Genomic DNA, 27,028 nt, shown 5'->3' with positions numbered 1-27,028 from the left:
CGAAGACGACTTCCTAGAAGTTGTCTTAGCCAGAGTCTTCGGTTCTCTCTGTCCCTTCACCTTTGGGGGTACAGAGAGAGCGGGAGAGCGGGTAGGGATCTCAGATCCCACAAAGCCTTGGAAAGAAGCACTCGAAGAAGGGACAGGAAAAAGAAGATCCAGGAGCACCCAAGGAAAGACCTTGGGCGCCCGACGCACCTACCTCAACCAACAAATCCTCCACCCCTACCGCCATGGGCTCGATGTTTAGGTCCAGGGCAGCGACGTCCGGGACCGACTCCTGGGCAGCTACGACCCCAAAGGATTGCTGGAGGTCTTGCTGGATGGAGGCTATTCAGAGGGGCCGCGGGACAAGGGGTTCAACATATCCAGTTGACCTTGCCTGCAGGGAAGATCTGGACGGCCAGCTTCTTGTCAAGAATGTATGGCTGGCCTTTGGCGGCGTTCTTCCCGAAGCCGCCCACCCACGCTTTCAGGGTGGCGAGGGCGACTTCCCTCACACCAGTAGCCTGAAAAAAAGGCGAGATGAGCTTCTAGTGGCGGAACGGGGTTAACAAACTTATGGACTAAGAGTTGTTAGTAAAATGATAAGGAAGCCTATAATGGACTTACCCCATCTCCCAGCTGACCGACTAGGTCGTAGCAGATGGCGCAGGCTTCTGGGTGCCAGACGATCATCTCGTTGTATGACGTGGCACAGGGGGCGTGAGACCTGCACTCATCGTGGACGCAGGGGGTCGTACAACGTCGCGTTGCACGCTGGGACCTGACAGTTGGTAGCCTGTAAGTGGAAAGATACATGAGTACCAGGTAAACACTTACAGTCTAACAGATGCTCCGCTGGTGCCGGAGCGATAAAGTTAGATTAAACCAGAGCCCCGCCAAAATACGTGTGGTAACCAGGTTGGTTGTGTGCCCTAGGCTATAGCTCCGCTGATGGCGGGGACACAAAAAGGAAACCAACCAGGAGTGGTAAATGGAAACCACGACGGAAAATGGCGGGGATGGTAGATATAATAATAAAATTACACAATTCATTGTAAAATTAGGGTATATCCTTAAAATAATAATAATAATAATAATACAAACCTCTCTCCACCCGTCTACTAGAAGAGTGCACGGGTAAGAAGCAAGCTCCCTTCCGGTAGCGGGGGAGAGATGTAAGGACATAGTAGGCAAGCAACCGACCACTAGTAGTGCCCACCCCGCCCGCTGGCGGAGCCAGTAATCTATAACCAAAGGTGCCCCGGCTGCGACGGAAGGCTCCTTTCGTTATAGCGAGGGAGGTGGCTGAGCAACTGGGGAGGGGGGGGAAAGTCTCGGCGTAACACGGCGGGAGAGAGAGAGGGGGGATGGATGGGCCTACTCCTCCCCGCCTCACCGACTACCCGCCTCGGAGACCCGGCGGGTAACCTCATGACGTGGTCGCCCTATACCCCCCGCTGGGAGGAAACCCCTGGCCACCTCAGAGAGGGAGAGAGAGAAGGCGACTGAGGTTGTCATGACAACCAAGGGGTCCCCCAGCCCCTCCCTATACCAGAAAGGGAGGGCAGGGGCAGGGTAAGGTGCGATGGAACACGTGACCGCAAGTGGCCTAGGCCGCGAGCAACACAACCGTGAGAGGGCCACGTGAACCAGGCTGTACCAATACAAGGAACAAGCACCTAGGCTAGCCTAATACCCTAAATACAATAAATATATACATCGAAAAGATGGAAAAGACACTTTTAGTAAAAGAGAAAGAAGCCCAGGAGGAGGCAGACTGTTCCAAGAAACAGAAGCCTACTCGGAGCCAGCGATAGCCGATGAAGAGCAAGAGCCGGGATGCTGGGCCGGAATAATAATAATAGCCCTAAATACCAAACTAAGAGATATGGTAGGAGGGTCTAAACTAGCTAAAAACTCGATGTAAAAGATAATGAACGTATATAGTAAGCCCATAAGTATAAGAAGTCCCAGTATGGAGGACCGGGAATTCTTAACGAGGCAGCATGGCGCCACCACGAGACAACCGGGGAACCGTATATGACCTATTAAGAGGAAAATACTGGTACCCGGAAGATAAAATTGTGGTAAAACATTACTTATGAGTTACTTAACTTAGCCGTTGCAATAGCAGAGCGTTCCATGTTAGATGAAAAGGATAAATCCCGGAATTAGCACAGCACAAGGAAAAAATGCGTCTTGACGCTAGCGCTAAAAATTAAGGATGTCCGCTAGGGGCGCTGCTGTCCGTGGCGTCCTCTAGTAGTAGTAGTAGCGACTGCATCGCCCGTTGGTATCAGCTCTCTCTTGGGGGGATTCTGATTGGAAGTTCTAAATTGGTGATTGTCTCGTGGTAGTGTTCCCACTCGCCCCTATTACCATACCGACACTTCTTTTAATTTTAGAATTGTGAGCGAGTCAGTTTACTGACATTTTCTTAATTTTGTTTTTTCTCTGGTAATTTTAGATTAATTTACCTAGAAAGAATGATATTAAGGATCCTTTCATAGGCCGACACGAGCTGAGCCCAGAAAAGAAGTTGTCCTCCAACTCCACCCGTAAGAAGTGGGGTAGTTCAGAGCCATGCAGCAGTAGGTGCCAGACTTCAGCTTTTTTGGCAGGAAGTGAGCAGGAGAGGAGCAGAACAGTGGGTGATAGAGGTCCTAAGGACAGGTTACTATATTCCTTTTCTTGTCGAGCCACCCTTAATCAAGAGTTCCATTGCATTGATTGCACACTCTCTCAGCTCAGAGAAGTATTCCGCTCTGGCCGAAGAGGTGTCTGCTCTTCTGAAAGAGGCAATAGAACGAGTACAGGACCTTCAGTCCGAAAGCTTTTACAACCGCCTTTTTGTGGTTCCAAAGGCATCAGGCAGTTGGAGACCAGTGTTGGATGTAATCACTCTGAATGTCTTCATCAGAAAGACAAAATTCCAATTGGAGACAAATTGGTTGATTCTCTCTGCCATTCACCACTGGGACTGGATGGTCTCAATCGATATGCAAGATGCATATATCCATGTTCCCATTCACCCCGAGTCAAGGAAATATCTCCGATTTGTCACCAAGGGCCAAGTTTTCCCGTTTCGGGCCGTCTGTTTCGGCCTCTCCACAGCGCCACAGGTGTATACACATGTTCTCACCCCTCTAGCGGGCTGGCTTCATGTGATGGGAGTCAGAATAGCCATGTATCTTGATGATTGGCTCCTTTGCTCAAAGTCAGTCATGTTGCATGGAAGACTTTCAGAAGACCTTAACACTGGCTCAAGAGTTAGGTCTCCTGATCAGTCGTCAAAAGTCCTAACTAGTCCCATCACAACTGATAGTTTATTTGGGGGTGACTGGACTTTTTTTTTTTTTTTTCAGGCTTTTCCATCGAGTCTTGCCTTCAGAATGTAGACTAAGTTCCTATCTCTCCCGGATTGCTCAGCCAGGGATTGGGTGAGCCTCCTCAGCATACTGACCTCCATACAGTAATTTGTCCCCTTAGGTAGGTTGTACTTAAGAATGTTCCAGTTTTTTGGGTGAAATAGAACAGGAAGGAGTTTTCTGACTACTTCGTTCTCCAGATTCCGTAAGGAATCAAAGAACATCTATGGTGGAGATCAGAAGAAACACTACTAACAGGCTAGGTCTCTCTTCCTTCTCTTCTTCCTTCTCTCTTCTTCTCCAATCTCCTCTGTCTCTCTCTCTTCTTCTCTCTCTCTCTTCTCTCATCTGAACCCAGACCTCAGTTTACTATGCAGACGCATCCAACATAGGTTGGGAGCGCTGATAGGGAATAGAGAAATCTCCAGATTGTGGACAAAGCAGCAGAAGTCCTGGCACATCAATCTAAAAGAATTGAAGGCCATAACCCTGGGACTACAAGCATTTGCAGGGGAAGTCTGAAACAGAACAGTAGCCATTCACTCAGACAACACAACAGTCCTCACATACATATCCAAACAAGGGGGAACCCACTCCTCTCTTTGAGAGTCAGTGAAAGATCTGTGGGCTGAGGAGAACTGAACAAAGTTGGTAACAAGATAATTGAGGTGTCCAGTGCTAAAACCCATACTCGCCACAAATTTGAGAAATGTATTTTATCGTACATCTGGAATCCCCTTCGTTTCCTCTTTCGAATGGTGTGAGTGAGTGTGTATATTTTGATGATGAGAATATGGTTCAATTTTCAATTATATAATCTGTACTTTTGTAAACTTCAGCATTAATTTTGCTCATCAATTTTACAATCAATCATACAATCAATCAGTCAATCAAATTGTGCAGTCTAATTTTTTTTCATATATAACATCATATTTTTGGGGTCCTTAACATTCCAAAAATTCAAACCTGAAGAAAATATCTTGAAAAATAAAAGTTATGGCCTTTTTAAATTTACAAATTTAAAGGTCTTTTTTATCTATTTTTTTAAAATGTGGTGAGTGTGGGTTTTAGCGCTGGACGCCTCATATATTCAAGGGAGATTGAATGTCTTAGCAGACCCAACTTAGCTTTTCCAATCAAATCATTCCTACGGAGTGGACTTTGCATCCAGCAGTCTGCCTGGACCTCTGGAAGTTGTGGGGAAGAATGATGATGGACCTGTTCGCTACTGCAAAGAATCATCAGCTCTTCTCTTGCTCTCCAGTTCCAGATCCAGTGGCATGGGCAGTGGACACAGTGCTCCGACAAGGAATTTTATGCATTTCCTCCCTTGGGAATGATCAAAGAAGAGCTCAAGAAGTTCCAGACCCACAGAAACGTTGCGATGATCCTCATTACGCCATTCTGACCCCTCAGGGAATGATTGCCAGACCTCATCATTCTGTTACCAGATTTTCCCAAGTTACTCCCACAAAGATGAAAACTGCTTAAACAACCACACATAATGAGGTACCATCAAGGTTTGTCTACCCTGGTTGTGACAGGGTTCATTCTGTCATCTGACTCCTCAGAGTAAAAGGCTTTTCAAAGTCAGCTGCAGAAGCAATTTCTAAATGTAGGCGCCACTCATCACAATAAATGGGCCATTTTCAGATCATGGTGCAGAAGAAATAGTCTCTCTTTTTCTTGAGCATCTTTAATGGAGATTGCCTATTTTCTTTTATGTCTGAGGAAGTCAAGAGGACTGTCTTCCTCCACTATTAAAGGATACAGAGCCATATTAGCTTCTGTATTCCAACTTAGAGGCCTAGACTGTCATCTAACCAAGACTTGACAGACTTGGTTAAGTCCTTCGACACAACCAAACGTGAGGAAATGCAGCAAGTCTCCTGGAATCTGGACGTAGTCCTGAAATCGCTGTCTAGTCCTCCTTTCAAACCTATGTCTTCTTGTTCATTGAAAAGTCAAACCAGGAAAACCCTTTTCTTGATAGCTCTGACCTCAGCCAGAAATGTAAGGAAGCTGCAAGCCCTAAATAAAAGGATTAAAGGGTTGAGTTCTCCAGTGGCGATGCCCTGGTGTCCTCCACTGGGATTTCCCAGTGGAAAAATATCCTTCTATACCTTGACCCAGGTCTTAAAATATTAAGAATCTGTCTGAATTAGTAGGTCCAGATGAAGAGGAGAGTCTCTTTTCCCCATGAGGGCACTCAAGTTTTTATCTTCATTGGACCAAAGATATTACAGGGGCCTCCAATAACCTATGGTGTTTGGTGAGGAACCCCCTCGAGGCCTCGTCTCTTTCTCGAGATCTTATTCGTGAAGCTCATTCACAATTGCAAGAAGAGGTTTTACCTGTCCTTAAAGTAAAGGCATGTCAGATTAGAGCAGTGGCTACATTTCTGTCCTTCAGGTATAACCTTTTATTATCTTCTATCATCCAATCCACATATGGGAAATGTAAGTCGGTTCTCGCAAACCAATAGTACTTACATGATATTGAAACTGGTTTAATGACTGAGTACCTTGGGTCCGTTTGCAGTGGCTGGCATGGTGAAAATGGGCAATGAACTGGGTAAAAGGCAGAGAGAGGGCAACTGCAACTCTCACCCAGGGTTAAGAAAAAGACTGAACACTGTGGTGTGGGTGCGTGGTCCTTAACTGGTTTTCACCCGATATGCGCATGCGTTGCCAGATCTCACAAGATCCTTGCTTTTCATCTGCGATTAAACCGGACCCAGCTAGACACTAGAAAATTATCCTATTGTTTAGAAAGTTTGTCATTCACTAACTATATTCTTCGCTTTGAATCTATTGTTGGGTCCTGGGGAGTCTGGGGACACTTGGTACTAGATACCTTCCAGATTGTTGGTAGTGGTGGTTTTTAATATTCGGTGTAGGTAGTTTTTTATATATGGCTTTGTGTTGTTAATGGTACTGCACCCAGGGCAGGGGCATTATCTGTGCTTTATTTTGCACCTGGTGAATTCCTTGCTGTAAGTCCCCACTATGTAGTAGGTGACCTTTGGTCTGACACCACGCCTCTACTAGTTGAGATGACCTGCGCCAGAGGCGGTACTGACTGCTAATAGCTCTCTTAACAGGTAAGGAAACAACAAGCATTACGTTAATGCCAGCAGATTTTGTCTATTTTCATCCATGAATCCCATCTCCTAGCAATGTAGGAATCAGCTATGTAATTACTTGGTAAATTACTTAAATAAAAATATTTTTATAGTAAAATAAGGTTTTATTTATACTACCTACTAAGTAATTACAGAATGGCAGCCCACCACCCTCCCCTTTCACATATGATAAGGCATAAATAAATTGAGCTAGTTTGCGACACTGTTTCCCTATTCCCCCTGTAGTGGGTGGGGGTACAGACATACACCGAAACAAAAGAATCACTACTGCGAATTTCAAATTTTAGCTACTAGTACTTAGAAGTTCTTAGCTATGTAATTACTTTATAAGCATGAATAAAATCTTATTTTATTATAAAAATATCATTTTAGGAGGGAGAGGGCTTGAAAAATTAAGTGTAATTTGGGTACCTAGTGGAATTTCAGTTTTTGCCCTGGAAAGTTTAGTACATTTGCAGTCAGTGAGACTCTTAGGGGGTGACAGGGACTTGGTTACTTCCTGCAGTGCGTATTATGTAACATTCTCTCTTTTTGTATGAGGTAGGATTGAATTTAAATAATCATTGAAATATGTTTGGTACTTACTGTTAGTTTACAAGTCTGTGTGCTGTCTTTTTCCTGTAACAGAAAAATGAGTGTGATATAACAATTTGTTTTAATCTGAATGTACTGTATTTTGTTAATTCATTAAGAATTGTCAAATGAAAATTAGTGACCACTTGATTTATTTAACAGGAATTATTAGTTCGGACAGGAGCAGTCTTATGGTTGGATGCATCTGTAAGACTGTTGGTCGACACTCATGAATCAGGAGTTACTTCAGATAAGATAGAAGAGTGGAGCAATGTTGTTTTGAAAAATGGAGGTGTCTTGACTTGGCCTTTGCTGAGTGTTTCACTTTTACCGACAGCTGCTCTCACTCACCCCAATATGTTTCCATTTTTCCATACTGACAAACACAACTATGATTTTCAACAGGTAGGTCTAGTTTTTGCAGTGAATAAATTAACTTTTATTTTTCTTTGGAACAAATTTTAAGAAGCATGGGAAGTATGATTTGCTTTGCATTAGCTTTTAGTTTGTTAACTGAATTTTTTTTTATTTTATGTTTCAGACATTTCATGTTTCAGACATTGTAACCAACTCATGATAGTACAGGCAGTCCCCTGTTCTCGGTGATCCAGTTTCGTGGTGCATATCTAGAGCCATAAAAATCAGTGATTTATGGGGCCATAACATACCTAACAGAGGCGTCATAAGGGTGCTTATGGCGCCAATAACCATAACCGGTTCTCGGCGCCATTGTGGTGCCATAAATTGCAGAGTTTCGGTTAATGGCAGTTTTTGCTTATCGGCACACCCCCGGGAATGACACCCCCACCAATAACTGGGGACTGCTTGTAATTGGTTATAATTACATACCCAAGAATTTGAATTAACATAATCTTAAAAATACATAAATTTAATATTGCGTTAATTCAAACTATAGCCTTAGACCTGCCTCTCAGTTCAAAGAGTACAACCATATACTGTACATAACAAAAATTGGAGACAGTTCTGTTAGAATAGTGTTACAAGTTATGAGCTGGGGAAAGAAATAAAATATACAGTGCTCTTTTGCCTTGTTATTAATTGGCTCGCCACTAGTTTGGTTAGGGGGAATGGAGCAGAAAGGTTGCCAGTGAGACCCAGATGATACAATTTTAAGGATTTATTTACACAAAGAACAGATTAAATATTAAGTAAAATTAATTTACAAAGGGGCTCTTAATTGGGGAAACGTGTACTAGTACATCTAAATAACAAGGAGAAAATAATTCAATTGCAGATGATTTATAAAAGAAGGATATTCCAAGTTGGCAACAGAGTTGGATTTGTGGACATAGGCTCCACATCCGAGATAGTTAATTTGCAAACTGGAAACAGGACATTGAAACCCAGTAATAATTGCACATGCAACAGCCTCTCAAGAAATGCACAGAGAGGCTCTGTTGAATATTAAAATAAACATACATAGGCCTATCTTATGGAATGGACAAGTCTAGGCTGAAAGAGCCTTTTGAATTAACTTATTAAATTTTGCAAATGACACAAGGCGACGGTAAATCAGTGAATGCCAGATGTAAGAGATATTCAAGAAAGGAAAATGTCAAGGTGGAGAGTTGAGAGAATTACCCTTTTTCAAACACGTACCTTCTTGACTTATGATTTACTGCCAGTTAGCCCTTCATATGGATGCTTTCACTGCAATAGAATCTAAGTGCATGGTATCGTCGTAGGCAAAGGGGCCCGTCTCCCAAGGCTAGTAGCTCTCCTCTCTGAGGGAGATGTTGTCTCCTTAGCGCTTCCCCAACGTCTGCCCAGCTCTTCGTTCTCAGGCGATTGTCTGACCTCTCTCAGGTCATGTGAACTGGGTTGGTGACCCAGTTTAATCTAGTCATTGGTGGTGTGGTCTGAAATACTGTAGAGGAATTCTGCCTCAGTACAAAGTCTAAAACAAGAGGAGGCAAGTAAGGCTTAAGGGAGTGGCAGCTAATAGAAGTAATTTGACAGGGAGAACAAATGCAGGCAGGTATTTCCTGTCCACTTTAGCAGAAAACTACCCAATACAGTCTGTTATACTTAAGTTGGTTGAATTGTTATTAATAGGGTTTATTTTATACGATGGCAGAAGGCCTGAATCTATAACAATAGAAAGCGTAATTATTAGAACTGAAAGGGAGTAGTAGGGATAAGTAGAGGAGATAAGACTTGTAATTCCCTCTTCCACCATACTCTATGGAAAGATTTGCTTTAGGCTAGAAGAATCTATTCCCATTTTAAGAGAGAAAACCAGAAAATCGTAGCATAAGCCATTCATTTTACACCTTAATCATGAGATATTATTTAGATAAATTGTGAGCTGTTTTGTGTAAGACAGCCAACACTACAGTACAGTATTGCCTTAAATAACTGAATGTCTACGTAGGTGGAAAGGCAATTAAAGTAGTTGACAGCTCTGTTATTTGGATGATTGACCTGAAAAGAAATTTTTGTCAATCTAATAAATTGAAGAACAGGATTTAAATACCAGATTCCTAACTGGGATGCTAATACTTTGTGAATTATAGGGGCCCATAATTGGTGTAAACAGTAAAATCAGTGGACATGGGTAAAAAAAAAAAAAAAAAAAAAAAAAGTGAATCGCTTGACAACTGTCACTACTGGACAAAGAGAAAACATGTCATGGTACAGTGTTCTTGAGAACTGTTCTTGTGGTAGGAAGAGGCAAAGTTAAAGTGGCATCTCATACCTGCTAAGTATTTGACTTGGTCAGTCTATAAACTCGTATTACAAGTGCTGAAGATGTAGTGAATGCAAACTCAAAAGCTGAGGGCTATATTACTCTCTGAGGGAGATCAGAGTAGAGTTTTAGACATGACAAACAAGCACTGGCAGTGGGGACTACCAGGAAGCAAAGCAATATTTTTTAAAAGTCTTACCTTTCTATTATGATAGCAATACATTCCCATGCCAGCAGGAGGGTGGCAAGTATAAACACAACAAATTTTATCTAGATCACCTAGTTATACTGTCTGTTGACCTCTTCATTTCAGGGTGAACTGTTTGTTTCTGCCTTTGTTGTGAGAAGACCGGTGGACAAAGCTTTGTTTAATTTGATTTTTTGCTGCTGATCTGGATCAGTTTTATATAAGTATTTACCAAGTGCATAGTTACATAGCTATCAACTTCTAACTATTGGCAGCAGCTCATAATTTGAAATTCGCAGTACACTTTTGTTTTTGTGTAAGTAACTAGCCATGCCCACATTCAAAGAAGGTGAGGTACAACATAGCTAAAGAGCTCAATTCATTTCTGCCAGTCAACAACTGATTATTAGTTAATTATGTCTGACTCTAGTTTAACTAGTATCCGGTATTGTAACAAAGGCTGCAGTGAAATGAGACTCGCACACCACGTATTGTCATTGCAAAGGGATGATTTGTTCTTTCAATCTAAAATGTGACAAATGTAAAGATTGGGATCAGCGGAAATATAAAGTTTTGCAAGCTCACCTTGACAAACTTCAGAGAGACAGGCAGAGAAAGGCAGCTGCTAGAGCCAAAACTAGTGTTACACTAGCCAGGTTTCTTCTCCAAAATTGGATATTGCTAATTTACCCACTGATGCTCGTAGAGCAAGGTCCCTGTCAAATTCCCCTTATCCTGGGAGAAGGCAAAGCAGAGTTGGAAGGGTTTTTGATGTGGTTTGCCCATGGGTAGTTGCTTCTTCAACTGAGCCTGTTGTCTGTAAATCCCAGGACTCGGTTGACACCTGCTGGAAAGGTGTCCATGTGGATGTACATGCATTGTCGCCCAGTTACTCGGACTCCAATGCGGACAAGGGCCGTAATTGGTGCTTTTTGAGTGCATCCAGGCTGCTGAAAAGGCATATGTCTTCTGCTGAGTATGTTTCTCTGCTTCCCCATAAGCTGCCCAGGGAACAAGAGCACAGTCTGCTTCTCTCCTGCAGTTTCTGGGATAGTCCCAGTCTGTGTTTCTGATAAGCCTTTGGTGGCAGAGTGCCAGTATTTGGTGCCAAAGGGGACTTCCTCCTCTAAGAAGCTGTCCGAGTGCCCAGTATCCAAACGGCCAGTTTCTGTATGTCAAGTGTCCGAGCACCCAGTGTTCAAGCGCCCAGTGTCCAAGCGGCCAGTTTCCAGATGCCCATTGTCCGAGTATCCAGTGTCCAAGTGTCCAGTGTATGAGCGCCCAGTGTCCCGAATGTTCACCTGTGTCTGAAAGTTCACCTGTATCCGGCAATCCACCCGTCTTTGTGTCCTCGTGTCTGCTTGGCGCCAGTAGTCAAGTGTTCAGCGCCACACTCCGGGTGCCAAACACCGCCTCTTCAGATTGGCTTGGCAGGTTTGTACACCCCTGCTGTTATGGATCCTTCTTTGAAAACCTATCCAATGCTATTTGGATAGTATTTTAGGTCTCCTACAGAAGCCTCCTGCAGTGACACAAGATCCTCCAGACCTAGCTTCTTCCTCCATTTCATCTGATGAAAAAGCCATCAAACAGGAGCAAACTACTTCGGCTTACTCATCTCTTTTGAAATAGTTCCTGTTCTGCTATCCAACCTTTTTCTCTCCAGTGGCCCCAATGTCACCTGGTTCAGCCTATATGATGAGACAGCCTGCAGAGTTTTCCAGGTTGTCTAAGATGGTTCTTTCCTCATCATGGAAAGCCTTATCCATTATTGATGGTTAGCTAGGGGAAAAGAGGGGTCTTGGCAAGGACGTTTTTTCTGCCCTTCCTTCTTGTGTCACAAAGGAGGTATCTGTCGTATACCACTGGGGAAGCTCCTTCTTTGGGAGTTCCTGCCTCCTCCCAGGGGGACTTCTCCAGTCTGATTTACTCAATGCTTAGGCCAGCGTTTAACTCTGCCAAGATGATGTTCACATCTTCAGAACTTGACAGTTTTGTTTCAAGACATTTTTAAGGTATATGAGATCTTAATTTTTTGGATTGGACTGGGGAGGCCTTAACCAAGAAAATTGAAAACTGCAACATCCTTCTGGAGAACTTTTTGTCAGAAGGACTGGGTGCAAAAACATTCTCCTTGCTTCAGCAGGAGCCCTTTTGAAGTGGCAGAGCTAAGTTTCAGCCCAGGCCCACGCATAAACCTGCAGTCAGTCCAACCTGTTAAGAAGTCATCTACAAAACCCTCCTCTTTTAAATAAGGATTCTGTCATCCCTGTACCTGTGGGAGCCAGACTTCTCCATTTTTGGGGCAAATGAGAAGCCAGGACTGTAGAGCTTTGGCTATTGAAAGTCCTCAAAGAGGGCTATTTGATCCCATTCAGGGAGAAACCTCCTTTTAATATCCTTGCCCATCAACTTGACAGCCCACTTGATAGGCTCGGAGAGGTTTTCAACCCTGTCAGAAGAGGTCTCTTCCTTACTCAGGAAGAGAGCTATAGAGGTGGTCAAATATATAACCACAGAAGGCTTCTACAACTGTCTGTTTGTTGTCCCAAAGTCATCAGGAGATTGAGACCTATCCTGGATGCCAGAGCGCTTAATTTCTTTGTTCAGACAACAAAGCTCAGGCTAAAAACAAACCAGTCAGTCCTGTCAGCCATTCACCAAGGAGATTGAATGGTGACCATCAATATGCAGAATGTATACTTCCATATCCTAGTACATCCAGACTCCAGGAAGTATCTGAGGTTTGTGTTCCAGGGCAGAGTTTTTTGCTTCAGGCTCTATGCTTCAGCCTCTCTACAGCTCCTCAAGTATTTACTCATGTTCTCGCCCCCTAGCAAAATGGCTCGATCTCATGGGTATCAACGTGTTTATTTAGACGACTGGCTCCTAAAGCCAATTGGCAATGGAAGACATCTCAAGACATCCTCTGTTCTTTGGATTCTTCCAAAGGCCGTTTGTTTTCGCCCAGACGAGCTTCACGTGGTTGGGAAGCTTGTCAGAATGAAAATCAGATGTGATACAATTATTCAGACTCCATCAGTAAGGGATATCAAACTATACTTACTCAAATGTTAAATCACTAGCACCTAATCATGATAGCATCTGGCTTAAGCTAAAACATATTTATGAGATCCAAGCCATTGTTTAGAATAAGTTTTCTTTGCTCTTTTTCTATTGTATTTTTAACCAAAACTAAAAACCATCTCAGCCCTGAAGCCCTGAACCCATGCTTTTTCCCTTAGGATTGACGTACATTCTTGGCTATGAAAAAGAAGAGAACTAAAGGGGCTTACCCATCATATTGAATGGATTTTCTCTCTGAGGCATATCAAGGAAACTTTTCCAACTTCAGTGAAAGCTATGAGCATCAAAGTAGTGTTTATCTCTGACTATTGACAAGTGTCCGCCTCTTCTTTTGTCCGGTACATTGTGTCCATCCTACATTTGCTTATAGTTGGAATAGCACACTCAGATCCAAGAGAACATGTTGCCTTCTTATCTGTAAAAGCTAAGGACTTCAGAGCTTCCTCTTGCCCGTTAGCCTTCAAAGTCCTACATGTTCCTTGCTTCCATTTGATATTGTTCCACTGGAAGTAGTCACCTCCTCGTCTCAGCTTCTTAAGTGCAACTCGAGTTGTAGTGAAGACATTCAAGGGAGAATAATTTCGTGGAGGGAATATGTATCAGATCTCTCTAATAATACTCCCATACAAAAAAATATGGGAAAAATCCTGGAAAATAAATGGTACCCATGTTAAACCAACTAGACATGCCGTAATAAAAGATGGAAAAAGAATATGTGATCCAAAAGAAATAGGTAATATAGTAGGAGGAAACTTTTAGCATTGTAAGTACTGTAGTGATAAAAATCCAGATGGACACTTTTGCACAAAGAAAAATATAGAATTCATAACGTTAAATTTTGAAATAATAGAAAATATAGTATACATATTATAATATAAAATTTAATATGGAAGAGTTGGGATATGCTCTGTTGAACAGTAGTAAATCTGCTCCCAGAGGTGACTATTCATTTTAAGATGATCTGCCACTTAGCACCTTGGGCAAAATCAGGTTTATTACAGTTTTTTTAATAATTTATGGCTTCAAAATTTATTTCATGATGAATGGCATAAAGCTGATAATTCCTATCCCTAAACCTGGAAAGGATCTCACTAGTGTAAATAATTACAGACCAATTTCTTTAACAAGCTTCTTATTAGAGAAGAAGGTAAATGCTTGACTAACACAGCACTTTTGAGAGAATAAAATTATATCTCCACTCAGTTTGGGTTACAATGTAACTGATCTCATTAGATTCTCTCTATAACTTAAAATACCTTATACATAAAGGTTTTGAATGATTACTGTAGCTGTTTTTTTTTTATATTGAAAAGGCATACAAAACTACATGGAGGTATGCTATAGTATATTAAAAGCTTTACAAAACAACAACATCAGTCAACATTAACTGGGTTTGTCCAAAACTTTTCGACAAATCGCAGTTTTCAGGTGAGAATTGATGATGTTCTGTCCAGAACATTTCCACTTGAAAATGGTGTTCCACAGGGAAGCATCCTTAGTGGTACACTGTTTACTTTAGCAATTAATTATATCAGTAATTATCTACCTATTAGAATTCATAGTAACCTGTATGTGGATGATTATGCCATATGTTATTCAACACCTCGAGTAAAGCATGCAGAACAAAGCAATGAAACTAGATTAATGGTCCTCATCTGTAGGCTTTAAATTTTCCATAGATAAAACTTGAGCAATCATGTTTTATAAAAATAAAGTGGAAAAAGGTGAAGAAATAGATTTAAAAATCAGAAACCACAATAGTGTTTCAATTGGCCAAACAGCAGAATTTTTGGGATTAGTATTCAATACATATTCACTTGAACTTGAAAGCCAACATAACACACATAAAATCAAAATGTAAAAAAGCATTAAATTTTATTAAAAAACTATCGAGCACTACTTGGGGAGCCGATAAACATACCCTTACTGTTCTGTATAGAGCAACAGTGCTGTCTATTATTGATTATGGAAGCAAAGTATGTGGCTCATTAATTATCAGACACAGCACTTAAAAGGATTGACCTGTTCATAATGAAGGCCTTAAGGCTTTTCCACACTAGGAAACATTGTTTGTGATTTTTAGTGACTAGAAGTGTTGTAGAAGCTATTCAGTTACAAATAAAAGATGATTTTGTACAACGAATTAAATTATATCTCCATAAGTTATGTAATAATATGAAAATGTATAAATATGTTGGATCCCTGCCCATGTAAGGCTAAAAAGAAATGAAGAGGCACATAAAGCAGCCAAAGAAGCAACCCACATGACAAGATCAAATGTAAATATCCCTGTTACTGATTATGTAACACACATATAAAAGTGGGTATCATAAGTAAATGGCAATAGTACTGTATATGGAATGAAGATCTTGAAAATAGAAATTTACAAACAAATTAAACCTAATGTTAAAAGATGGAGTTAGTTGTATCTGAGAGAAAGACATTCACGAGTAATTCTGACATGTCTCAAGAATAGGCCGTACTCATCTGACACATGGACACTAATGAATAGCACATAGTGGCCCAGCTCCCAAGTGCAAGGTGATAATAAAGATCAGACGTGTTGTGTGATTGTGTGTTCAAATAATGTCCAACAGCAACTGTCATCTTTTGGAAATAAATCCTTGAAGGAAATTTTGTCAGAATCTTTTACGTTTTAAGCCTGTTCATTTTTTATGTTCTTTAGGAACTGTGATTTAATTAATGAAATATAAAGATAAGTAAATAATAAAAGCACAAAAACCCTTTTAGCATTTGTCAAAAAAAATGTTTTATATACTAACTTATCCTGAATTTTAGTAGTATACCTTTTTAGTGTATAAGTAGGGAAGTATGAGTATGTAAATGTATTCATTGTGTGTATGTGTTCCAGTATGAGAGCATGCATATATGCAATTTCATTTTGATTTACTGAATGACCTAATGGGTCCCAGTGCTTGGCCTCAGGCCTATCCCCAGTATTTTATTCTAATCCTTGAGGCCAGTCCTGTGAGAGCTGAAAGTCAGTCTAGTGGTCTGGTTAAACTACTAGAATAATATAATAATAATAATAATACACTGACAAATCCATTTGCCAAGGGCATATACTACAGTGAACCCACAATATTCGATTGAGGTAGGAACCGCAAGCACCCACGAAAAGCTAAAATCTGTAAATGCTTGACATCTCACTCTAAAAATGCTTATAACTGGCTATTTAAATAGTTAAGAAACCTGACCCCCATTCTAAAAACTTTTATAACTGCTTATTTTAATATTTCAAGCACTAAATGTATATCTTAAACTATCATCCTACACAGAATATACCTTAAACTATCATCTAAATCACTTTACATAAGTCATGTTACATTACCCTTAAAAATAGTATGTGGCTTCCAACTGAATGCTAAAACTTCAAGTTACCCTTATTATTAAGTACATCCATTGTCTCTCATACCTTAAACTACCATCCTACAGAGAATATACCTTAAACTGGCTTTCAAGGCAGGAAGACCTTCCTGCTCTCAGGCACTAAGCCTCACTCAGTATATTTAGGATGGTTTTGAGCTCGGGACAATCACAGGGGCAGTATTTGTTGACTTAACAGCAGCCTATGACACCGTGAACCACAGGTTGATTCTTTCGAAACTTACCCAAGTTATTCGCAACTCAAGCATTGTGTATATCATCCAGCCACTGCTGAGTAACAGACTTTTCTTTATTGAAATGGACGGCAGGAGAAGCAGATAGCGAAAGCAGGAAAAACAGCCTCCCACAAGGGTCTGTGTTGGCCCCCATACTTTTCAACATCAATACCAACAATCAACCACAGTTTAGAGATATCCGTAGATTTATATATGTAGATGATCTGTGCCTAGCCATCCAGTCAGATTCATTTACTATCATTGAAAGCAAATTATCAGATGCTTTGAAAGATCTTAATGAATACAACAAGCAAAACTCCATAAATGCCAACTCAGACAAAAACTACCAGTCAAAAATGGAGTTGAACATCTCGTGGAATGATAAGGAACTGAAGAATGATAGCTTCCCCGTCTACTTAGGCGTCACATTAGACCGAACACTATCTTTCAGGGAGCATGTATGGAAATTAAAGGAGAAGGTAGCTACCAGGAATACCCTCCTTAGCAAACTTGCCAAATCAAATTGGGGAACAAATCCTCAAACCCTAAGACAAACAGCTCTGGCACTCATCTACTCCACTGCCGAATGCTGCTCACCATTATAGGAAAGGTCATGTCATTTCCATAAAGTTGACGCTGAACTCAATCAAGCATGTCGCATAATTACTGGTGTCTTAAGACCAACACCCCCTCCAGCACTATATGGACTGGCAGGCATTGCACCAACAAACATCCGCCAGAGTCCATTCAAAGACCCAAATATAAACAAGAATGATGAAAGACACCCACTCTATGATCACCAGGTGGTTAGACAAAGAATGAAATCCCACAAGAGCTTCATGACCACCACCAGCCTTGACCCCACGGAGTCAACAACTTACTGCCTAGAACACTGGAGAGAAACTGACCACTGCCCACCAGGTGAAGCCATCCAGAGTCCATGCGAGTCTCTTCCCCATGGAACAAACCTTTGTAGAAAGGATTGAGTTACAGTGGTCCCCCGTATTTGTGGGGGATGCATACATGACACCTCCCCCCCCCCCACCCCCCCCCCCCCTCCACTCCTACGAATAGTTAGTACCCGTGAATAGTTGGAACACCTATAAAAATGCTTAAAATCTCCTATATTGTTGGTTAAAACTCAAGAAAAACCCACTAAAAATGTTTTTACCTGGTTTTTTTAATAGTTTCATCACAAAGTGCATTTTATGATGAAATTAATAAAAAAAATAGGAATTTGTGGATATTTCTCATAGAAAAATATCATGAATAGGCGAATTTTCCGCAAATAACGGGGAAATGTTCCAGAGAGAAATCTGCAAATGCGTGAGTCCGCGAACCTGGAGAACATGAATACGGGGGGTCCACTCTGTACACTTAATTGAGCAAGAGCTAAAGTTGGAAGGACTGGAGACAATCTTCATAAGTGGGGTCTTTGCCCCCTCTGCTGAGTGCCCATGTGGTCATCGCATCATGATAATGGATCACATACTTTGTGGGTGTGAACATGGGCCAATCTTTACAGATTTGGACCTCCACGAATGTAATTGGGCTGCTATGCAGTGGATACAATGTTGCCGCGATAAGATATGATGATGATGATGACCTTAAACTATTGTCTAAAGCACTGATATCATTTCAAAGTCATCTTAAAACATTATCCCTAAAAGTATATGGCTTACAAGTAATCGAGAACTATTAAAGTTATACCCCGAAAATCGCCTTAACCCGAATCATCATGATTATAGTGGGAATAAATAGTACCTGCAGCACTGTTACAGTGCCATAAGCTCAGTAGAGCAGGTAACAGCACCGTAAATCGACGTACTGCGCTGAAAAATTGTGGTTAACAGTTTCATAAGTCTGGAGTGATGTAAACCCAAACCTAACGTAACCCGGGGACTGCCTGTACATCAATTTTCTCTCATACAGTATTGAAGCAGTTCTGTTTTCTTTGTACAGTACATGGGGAAACACCAGGAAGTTTATTACTGTACTATACAGTACCTTAATTTTTAATATACATTGAAAAATAGATACATTTTATTGATAGTTTGCTGTGTTAACTTTAATATTAATACATATTTGAAAATTAGTAAATAATTTTTTATCATAAAAATATCTTGAAAATATATAGTATAATTAGTGAATATTTTCAACAAAAAACTCCACTATTTACCAAATTTTTGTGAATTATTTGGTGATAAGTTCCACAGAAAAATCCGCAAATAGGTGAAGCCGTGAATCCTGAACTGTAAATAGGCCGGGATTGACTGTGATACAGTTGTATTACAAATAATGATAATTTTTAGTAAAACTTGTTTCACATACTGTATGCAATTGTATTTCATGAATTGTTGTCATATCATATTATGATTTGTGAACACATAAGTCACGTGTCATTTGCATTCTGTTAATGTTTATACATTCTGAAAATCAACAGCTGATTGTGTTTTACCATCATCATCACAGCCATTACAGACAGTCCTGGGTTATCAGCAATCCAGTTTCGTAGCACTTGTTTAGCGCTGAAAATTGGCTATTTTTGACACCAAAATGCTTTGATTTCAGGTCATCAGCGCAGATAGTTGGTCATATTGGCATAAATTCATACCTAGCAGGTGCAGATAACCAGTTATCACCGCCAAAATCTGTTATCGCCTATTTTCACTCATCATCAAGACATCGGAACAGAACCTATGCTGATAACCAAGGACTGCCTGTAGTTGCTAAATGAAATGTATTTCAGATTTTTTTTTTTAACATAAATTATTAAAGCCGAGTTTAAAATGTGACTTACATTATTTATAAATGAATGTAGCAAATTAAATTAAGTAAAGGTGTGATTTTGCAAGGACATATCAGATGTTGCTTTTGCCCCTTCCAAAACGTTTTGTGGTGTGGACATCATTAGTTTCTAATACCACAGCTACAACTGTAAATTTAGTGGCATACCACCTTAAAACTTAACTCTCCATTTCTTGTAGGATGAATAAAGGTTTATTTTATTCTTATTTATGGAAGTCACCACAGAAAATTAGCAAATTTTCAATAAGTTGACAACTGTAACGCAACCCATAATAAAAATGTTACAGTAACTGATATCGGCAAATGGCTGTTTCTTGATTTGATTGGTTATGTCAGTACATACAGTGGTACCTTGAGATACGAAATATATCCGTTCCGAGGCGGTTTTCGTATCATGAGCTTTTCGTAGCTTGAACTGGATTTTACATGTAAAGTGGCTAATCCGTTCCAAGCCATACAAAAACACCCCAGTAAATTTTATAATAAAGCTAAATTGACCAATAAACAATGAAATACATACTACAACAATTTGGACCATTCAATATCTAACTTAATACGTACTAGTACTAATATGTATGTACATACTTGTAAATAAAGTGTATTAGTGTACATGGTATCCATGCATGGGGGGCAGGAAGACTCCCCTCTAGTCGGCTAAGACCTGTTCAATACGAATATTTTAAATCAGGTCAATAGGCTAGGTAACTTAGCAAGTTGAGTCGCAGCAAGGTTTGAAGAGGTGTTTAAGAGATTAGGTACGCAGGACTCCCTGATTGCAGACCTCAGACAGGAGTCGGCAGTTCAGGAACCTAATAGTAACTTGGTGCAAGGTCAGAGCATGCCTGACGGAACCACGCTCCCTTCGTTCCACCCTAGTAATCCTTGGAGGGTGGCGAACTTTGCTCCGTTTGTCAACGGGATGTTGACTATAGAAGGTTGTGGTACACGTAGGCTCGAGGATTTAGAGTTCTTCCCCGAGAGGTTACAGCCACCATTCATAGGTTATGTTAGGCTTACTGAGGCAGCTCTGGTTAGAGAGGATAAGGTCCCCAAAGAGGCGCTTATCCTTTCTAGGGACCGGGCTCAGCTGTGTACGAAGCCTGGAAGAGTGGAACTGTGCAAATACTAGGGTAACAGCATTTAGAAGCCCTTTCACGATGTTTACGATGGTTGACGGAAATCCGTTACCTTTTGCCTCAAAGGTAGCAGAGCTTACCCTCCAGGCAGTGACACGGGAAGAGCCCATGTCCCAGCTTAGGGAGGCAGATCCCACATCATTGCTACTCCCAGGTAGGGAGGATTTGTGGGTGGATTTGCCGGCTACATTCTTGGTAGGCAAACTTAAGCCAGACTGTGCAATCACTTTGTTTGGTGAGCGCCTCCCTAGGCTGTCAGATGCACTGATTCAAGCCAAATTTGACGCTAGGACACATCTCGCACGGTCTCTTAACTCCCTAGTGCTGTCGGAGACGGCGGCTCTTGAGTACGCTCAGGAGCCGCTGTTTAAGATCATTGCAAAGTCGTTACTTTTGAGCATGCAATGTGACTTGTACGACTTTGCGGTTGCTAGGAGAAATTGCAGGAAGCATGTTCTATCCGAGGCTACGATTAGGCTCGAACCGAACAAGCTTCTGGCTTCCTCAATTTGGGGTGCAGACCTCTTTCCTGCTTCTGCAGTAAACGAGGTTCAGGATGAGGCATCGCGTCTTAATCAAAGCATCAGGTTGCGTTGGGGTATCCTTTGTAAGCGAAAACCGGAGTCTTCTTCCCCCAGTTCTAGAGCTAGGAAGAGGCAAAGGTGCTTCCAACCTTTCCAGGTTCCACAACAGCAACCTGTGCTACAGGCTGTACCAGTCCAGCAGGTACCTGGGCCTTCGACTTCTAAGGCTCAGCCTCAGCACCATCATCAATTTGTCCTCCTTTCGCCGTCAACTAACCAACAGGCTCCCCCACAGTATACTGTGTCACCGGCATATAACCCGGTCTATGGTAATCAGGCATTTCAACCTTTTGCCAGGGTCGCGAGGGGTGTCTGGGCTACGGGCTCCTTTCGTCAGCGTGGAGGAACCAGAGCCCAAGGGCGAACTAGAGGTGCAAGGTCTAGAAGAGGAACCTGACCATCGTCATCTCAATGAAATTTCTCAAGTAGGAGGCAGGCTGTACCTCTTTCGGCATCGTTGGGGGTTCAGCAGTTGGGCGAAAAGCATAGTATCCAGGGGCCTAGGCTGGAGTTGGAACAAGGGTCCACCTCCACCCATCACCTTCTATCAGGAACCAACCCAAGAGTTGATAGATTACTCTCAGGACCTTCTCCACAAGGGGGCAGTCTCCAGGACAAAGCATTTGAAATTTTGGGGTCGCCTATTCAGTGTCCCGGGGAAAGGCACCGACAAAGAAGGGTGATCTTAGTCTTGTCCCGTTTAAGCTTGTACATTCGTTGCGACAAGTTCAAAATGCTGTCCATCTCTCAGGTACGGACCTTACTTCCCCGTGGGGTCGTCACCACCTCTATAGGTCTTACAGATGCCTATTATCATGTCCCGATAGCTCGGCACTTCCGCCCATACCTGGGTTTCAAACTAGAGAAAGCAGCCTACTACTTCAGGGTGATGCCCTTCGGGCTGAATATAGCCCCAAGGGTTTTCACAAAACTAGCGGAGGCGGTGGTGCAGGAGCTAAGGTCTCAGGGTAAATGGGTGGTGGCGTACCTAGACGATTGGCTGATCTGGGAGTTAGACAAAGACAAGTGTATGCAGGCCATGGACAAGGTCATGTCTTTCCTGGAACATATAAGGTTCAAGATCAGAAGGGCCAAGTCCCGTCTGACCCCGGAGTCCAAATTCTAGTGGCTAGGTATCCATTGGGCTTTGGAATCACGCACTCTTTCCATTCCATCAGGAAAGGGGAAGTAGATTGCCAGGGCAACAAGACAATTTTTAAAATGCAAAAAGACTTCCAGGAGGAATCAGGAGAGGTTCCTAGGCTTGCTCCAGTTTGCCTCGGTCACAGGCGTTCTGTTTGTTGAAAGCCTAGCTTAAGGACATCAATCGGGTTTGGCGTTCAAGGCCAATGCCAGTTGTCGGGGCAAGATCGCCCAGATACCTCTGCTCCTCAGGAAACGTCTCCGTCCTTGGGCAAAGGCCGCGAACCTAGCCAAGGAGGTTCCGTTGCAGTCCCCTCCCTCCCTAGTGGTGCACAAGGACGCATCACTCACAAGTTGGGGAAATTATTCACAGCATGGGAAGGTCACCTCAGTTCCAAATGCTTCACATCATCGTCCTGGAAGCTATGCCAGTGTTTCTGACCTTGAGGAAGATCCGTCCTCCGAAGAAAACTCATATCAGGTTGGTCCTCGACAGTGCGGTAGTGATACACTGTATAAAAGGGTGGTTCAAAGTCAAGTCATGTGAATCACGTGATGGTAGCAAATTTTTTCTCTAGCAGCCAAGAACACCTGGCATCTATTGGCTACCCATCTGGCAGGAGTCCACAATGTCGTAACAGACGCACTGTCCCGATCAGTCTCCCTGGAGTCAAAATGGTCTCTGGAGCGGGAATCTTTCAAGAGAGTTTGTAGGAGGGTACCGGGTCTGGAAGTAGATCTGTTCCCTACAGAGGCAAACCACAAGTTGCCTTGTTATGTAGCCCCGAATCTGGACCTTCTGACATACACTACGGATGCACTAAGTATAGTTTGGTACCAATGGAGGAAATTTTATCTATTCCCTCCAGTGAACCTTCTTCTGAAGGTGCTACACAAGCTGAGACCTTTCCAAGGCCTTGGTTTCCCCTTCTCCTGGAGATAGCTCTTCGTCCTCACCCTCTCCCGGACTTGAGGTTGTCACAACGAGTACAAACGAGGACTGTGTTCGAATCCTCAGTTCTTCACAAAACCCTAACTTTATGGATTTCATGAAGTTTGCAGGTAGGAGAGTAGGGGACATTGATCCACAGAACATTTTGTTCTTGGAGTCAGCCAAAAGAGAATTTACACTTCGCCAGTATGATTGAGCAGTTAAGGAATTAACTACATTTCTCAAGTAATCAAATACCAAAGTAATGACAATGAACGTGACTATAACCTTCTTCAAGACTATTCGAACAAGGCTTGGCAGAGGCCACAATAACAACCACTAAGTCAGCTCTGAAAAAGGTTTGGTATAAATCTGAGTCTTATTTCACGTTAATTCCAAGGGCATGCGCACGTCTGCGGCCCGTTCACAGGCCATCATCAGTGTCATGGTTTCTTAACGATGTTCTCAGGCTAGCTTCTAAAATAGACAACTTAAAGTGTGATTATCAAACCCTTTTGCGTAAGACACTATTTTTATTAAATCTGGCTTCAGCTGCCAGGATATCGGAGCTGTCATCATTATCTAGGGACCGAGGGCATATAGAATTCCTTTCCTCGGGCACCGTGTTGCTTTCGCCAAATAAAGAATTTCTGGCTAAGAATAAGGACCCTTTGGTGAGGTGGTCCCCATGGAAGATTATCCCGCTTCCGCAGGATACATCTTTATGTCCTGTTAAAAACTCTTAAGGACTATTTATCTAGGACATCTTCCTATTCCGGGGGCCGGCTCTTCATTAGGCAGAGTGGTGGTACCATATCATTACAGGGTATTAGACAACAAATTTTGTAGTTTATTAAGAAAGCCAGCCCAGGGTCATTTCCCAGGGTGTATGACATTCGGGCTATAGTAACTTCGATAAATTTCTTCAAACATATGAACTTTGATGATCTAAAGAAGTATACTGGTTGGAAATCGCCCTCGGTGTTCAAAAAGCATTACCTTAAGTCTTTGGAGGATCTTAAATATCATACCATAGTAGGGGGGAGACCAGTGTCCCCTGCTATAACATCAATATAGTGCTGTCCTTGTGTCATACGGATCTTTTCCTTTATGACAGCCTCATTAATATTCTACCTACCTCAGCAGTTATAATTGTTATATATATTATTTCTAATCAATCTTGTATTTCATTTTAGGAAAATGTAGCTTGGTGTTTTCTCTGTTAAAATTTCCTGGAGCAACACGGCCGAGCCCAGAAAAGGGATTTTGACGTAGGAAAAATCTATTTCTGGGCGAGGAAGCCATGTCGCCCAGTGAAAACCCCCCTATAGTTTTCACCCCCCCCTTGCTGTGCACCAAGCTTCAATGCTATCGATAAGTATGACTTCACAGACGCCTTCAACGGGGTAGCAGGGTGTGACCTACGGGTCAGCTTCCCGTATTTAGGGGATTTTGATGAGGAAAAGGCTAATTGGAGGGGTTGCTGTGGTAGTGTTTAACACTAGCCCAGGTTTTATACTGACACTTTTTTTTATAGGTGAGCGAATCAGAGTTCTGACATGTCCAATTTAGCAGTTCTCTGGTATTATAGCAATATTTTACTAGAAATAATGCTAAACGGACTTATTTCACTGGGCGACACGGCTTCCTCGCCCAGAAATAGATTTTTCCTACGTCAAAATCCCTTTTTTCATGTTATTTTTGTGACTAAATACATTTATTTTGTAAAATTTACTCATTTTCAAAATATTAACTGGTTAATTGTACCGCTGCATGACAAACATTATCTAAATAAAATATATTTTTTTCAATGTATATTTAAATATTTAGGTACTGTACTTAACTCCCCTATGTACACATATTGTAAAAAGAAAATGGACTGCTTGAATACTGTATGAGAGAAAATGGCAGTGCCTTAGTATAGGGGGAACTTGATTAGTTTTCACTCATACGTAGTTATAAGCCATATAATAGGGGTAATATTGTAAAATGACTTTAAAAAGATATTAAAGTGTGTTTTAGGATGATAGTTTAATGTATATTTGGTGTTTGAAGTATTAAAATAGGCAGTTATAAGCATGTAAAGGGGGATCTTTGTTGTTTGATATATTAAAACTGGTAACAAGACACTATTAAATTCACTTGTCTCCTCACCCAGATGAGTTTTAAAGCAATTTCTTAAGTAAGTGACTCCTCAAGTATAAACTCTACAGTTTCATGATTTTCATATGTAGTGTTAATTAAATTTTGAATTTGCTTTCCCTCTTCTATTCAGATGGGAGATGCTGGTACATTACTAGTTTATAACAATGCTGGAGTCCACGATTATTTGATGAAGCCTTGGGTGTCATGTGCATTGACTCAGAATTGCATTAGTCCTATTGGTGCTCAGGACACAGGGTGCAGGTAAGTAAATTGTTTATAAGTATGAAATAAAATTTATATTAACTACAAAAAGATTCAGATTAAGATTTATTATTCCTTGGCTATGATTGTACAGAAAATATGTACCGTATATACTCGAGTAACGTGCGATCTCGCATATCATGCGACCCCAAAATTTTCACCAATAAACAGTGGTTTTGTCATGTATCTCATGTATCATGCGAGTTCCTTTTCCGAGGTCAGTTCATAAGGTTGGTGGTTTAGCGTGCTAATGGCCGAGTCGTTCAGATGTGTGCTGCTGCTAGTGAAGTTACGGTAATTTTCTTACTAATCTCGAGAATTGAATAGAAGATCTCAAGATTAAAAAATAATACCCAGATAATAAAATAATTGTAAAAATAACACGCCTTGGAGTCCTAAATCATTCTCCTCTCTGTCTCTCTCTCTCTCTCTCTCTCTCTCTCTCGTCTCTCTCTCTCTCTCTCTCTCTCTTCTCTCCTCTCCTCTCTCTCCTCTCTCTCTCTCAGAAATAAATACTGTAATTTGAGTCTTTCACCAACGGGTATCAGTAAATGTGTAGACATTGTGTGCGTGTTTAAAAAAGTGTAGTGTACACACATTCCGATGTTTCGGTTTTTGGAATTTTTCAATTTCGGAAATGTGAGATCAGATGCATAATCAAACAAACATCACTACTGCAGAAAAAAAAAAAAAAAAAATTTTTCCCTTTATGTTTTTCATTATTGTTATTTATAATTACTGTTTATTTAAATAAATATTAATATAATACTGTTACATGAATGTGAGATAATTAAGATCAACTATAATAAAATAGTGGGACAATTAATATCATATGTTCACTAATAGCTATTACAGTATTTTCAAAAACAAACATTCCGTAAAACACAAAAAATCCATGGTACATAACAATCAAAATCTAATGTTTTGCAGTTCAACTTGTGAATTTCAACAATAAGTATGACTATATAATATATTTCACCATATCGATCTTGCAGTTGAAGAGTCGTAAAATTTTGAGTATGGTCCGGGAAAAGGATTTGTACGTTTGTGATTACGTATCGCTACAACACCATGCGGTATTTTCATACCACTATATTGATGACGCATCGCTACGACACAATGGTATTTCTGGGCTCAGCCGTGTCGCTCCGTGAAATGTGTCCTCTTTAGCACTATTTCTAGTAAAATATTGCTATGATACCAGAGAACTGCTAAATTGGACATGTCGAGTCTCTGACTCGCTCACCTAAATAAAAGGTGTCGGTATAGAACTGGGGCGAGAGTGTTAAACACTACCACAGTAACCCCTCCAATTAGCCTTTTCCTCATCAAAAGACCCTGA

General features: G+C 41.4%; 1 protein-coding gene across 3 annotated transcripts in view; it reads left to right on the top strand.

Annotated features, from left to right (window-relative positions):
- The window catches only part of LOC135204034 (uncharacterized), a 137,973-nt gene that overhangs the window by 72,073 nt on the left and 38,872 nt on the right, over window positions 1-27,028 (top strand). For all 3 annotated transcript variants that reach the window (XR_010312080.1, XM_064233976.1, XM_064233975.1), the window contains exons 6-7: window positions 7,234-7,476; window positions 25,556-25,686. Coding sequence is in view for 2 of the 3 variants with exons in the window: in XM_064233976.1 (XP_064090046.1) it covers window positions 7,234-7,476; window positions 25,556-25,686 (374 nt within the window). In the remaining variant the exon portion in view is untranslated. The remainder of the gene's footprint in view (window positions 1-7,233; window positions 7,477-25,555; window positions 25,687-27,028) is intronic.

Source organism: Macrobrachium nipponense, chromosome 44 (assembly GCF_015104395.2).
Source record: "Macrobrachium nipponense isolate FS-2020 chromosome 44, ASM1510439v2, whole genome shotgun sequence".
In the NCBI taxonomy this organism is placed as follows: domain Eukaryota; kingdom Metazoa; phylum Arthropoda; class Malacostraca; order Decapoda; family Palaemonidae; genus Macrobrachium; species Macrobrachium nipponense.
This window is presented reverse-complemented; position numbering and strand designations above follow the sequence as displayed.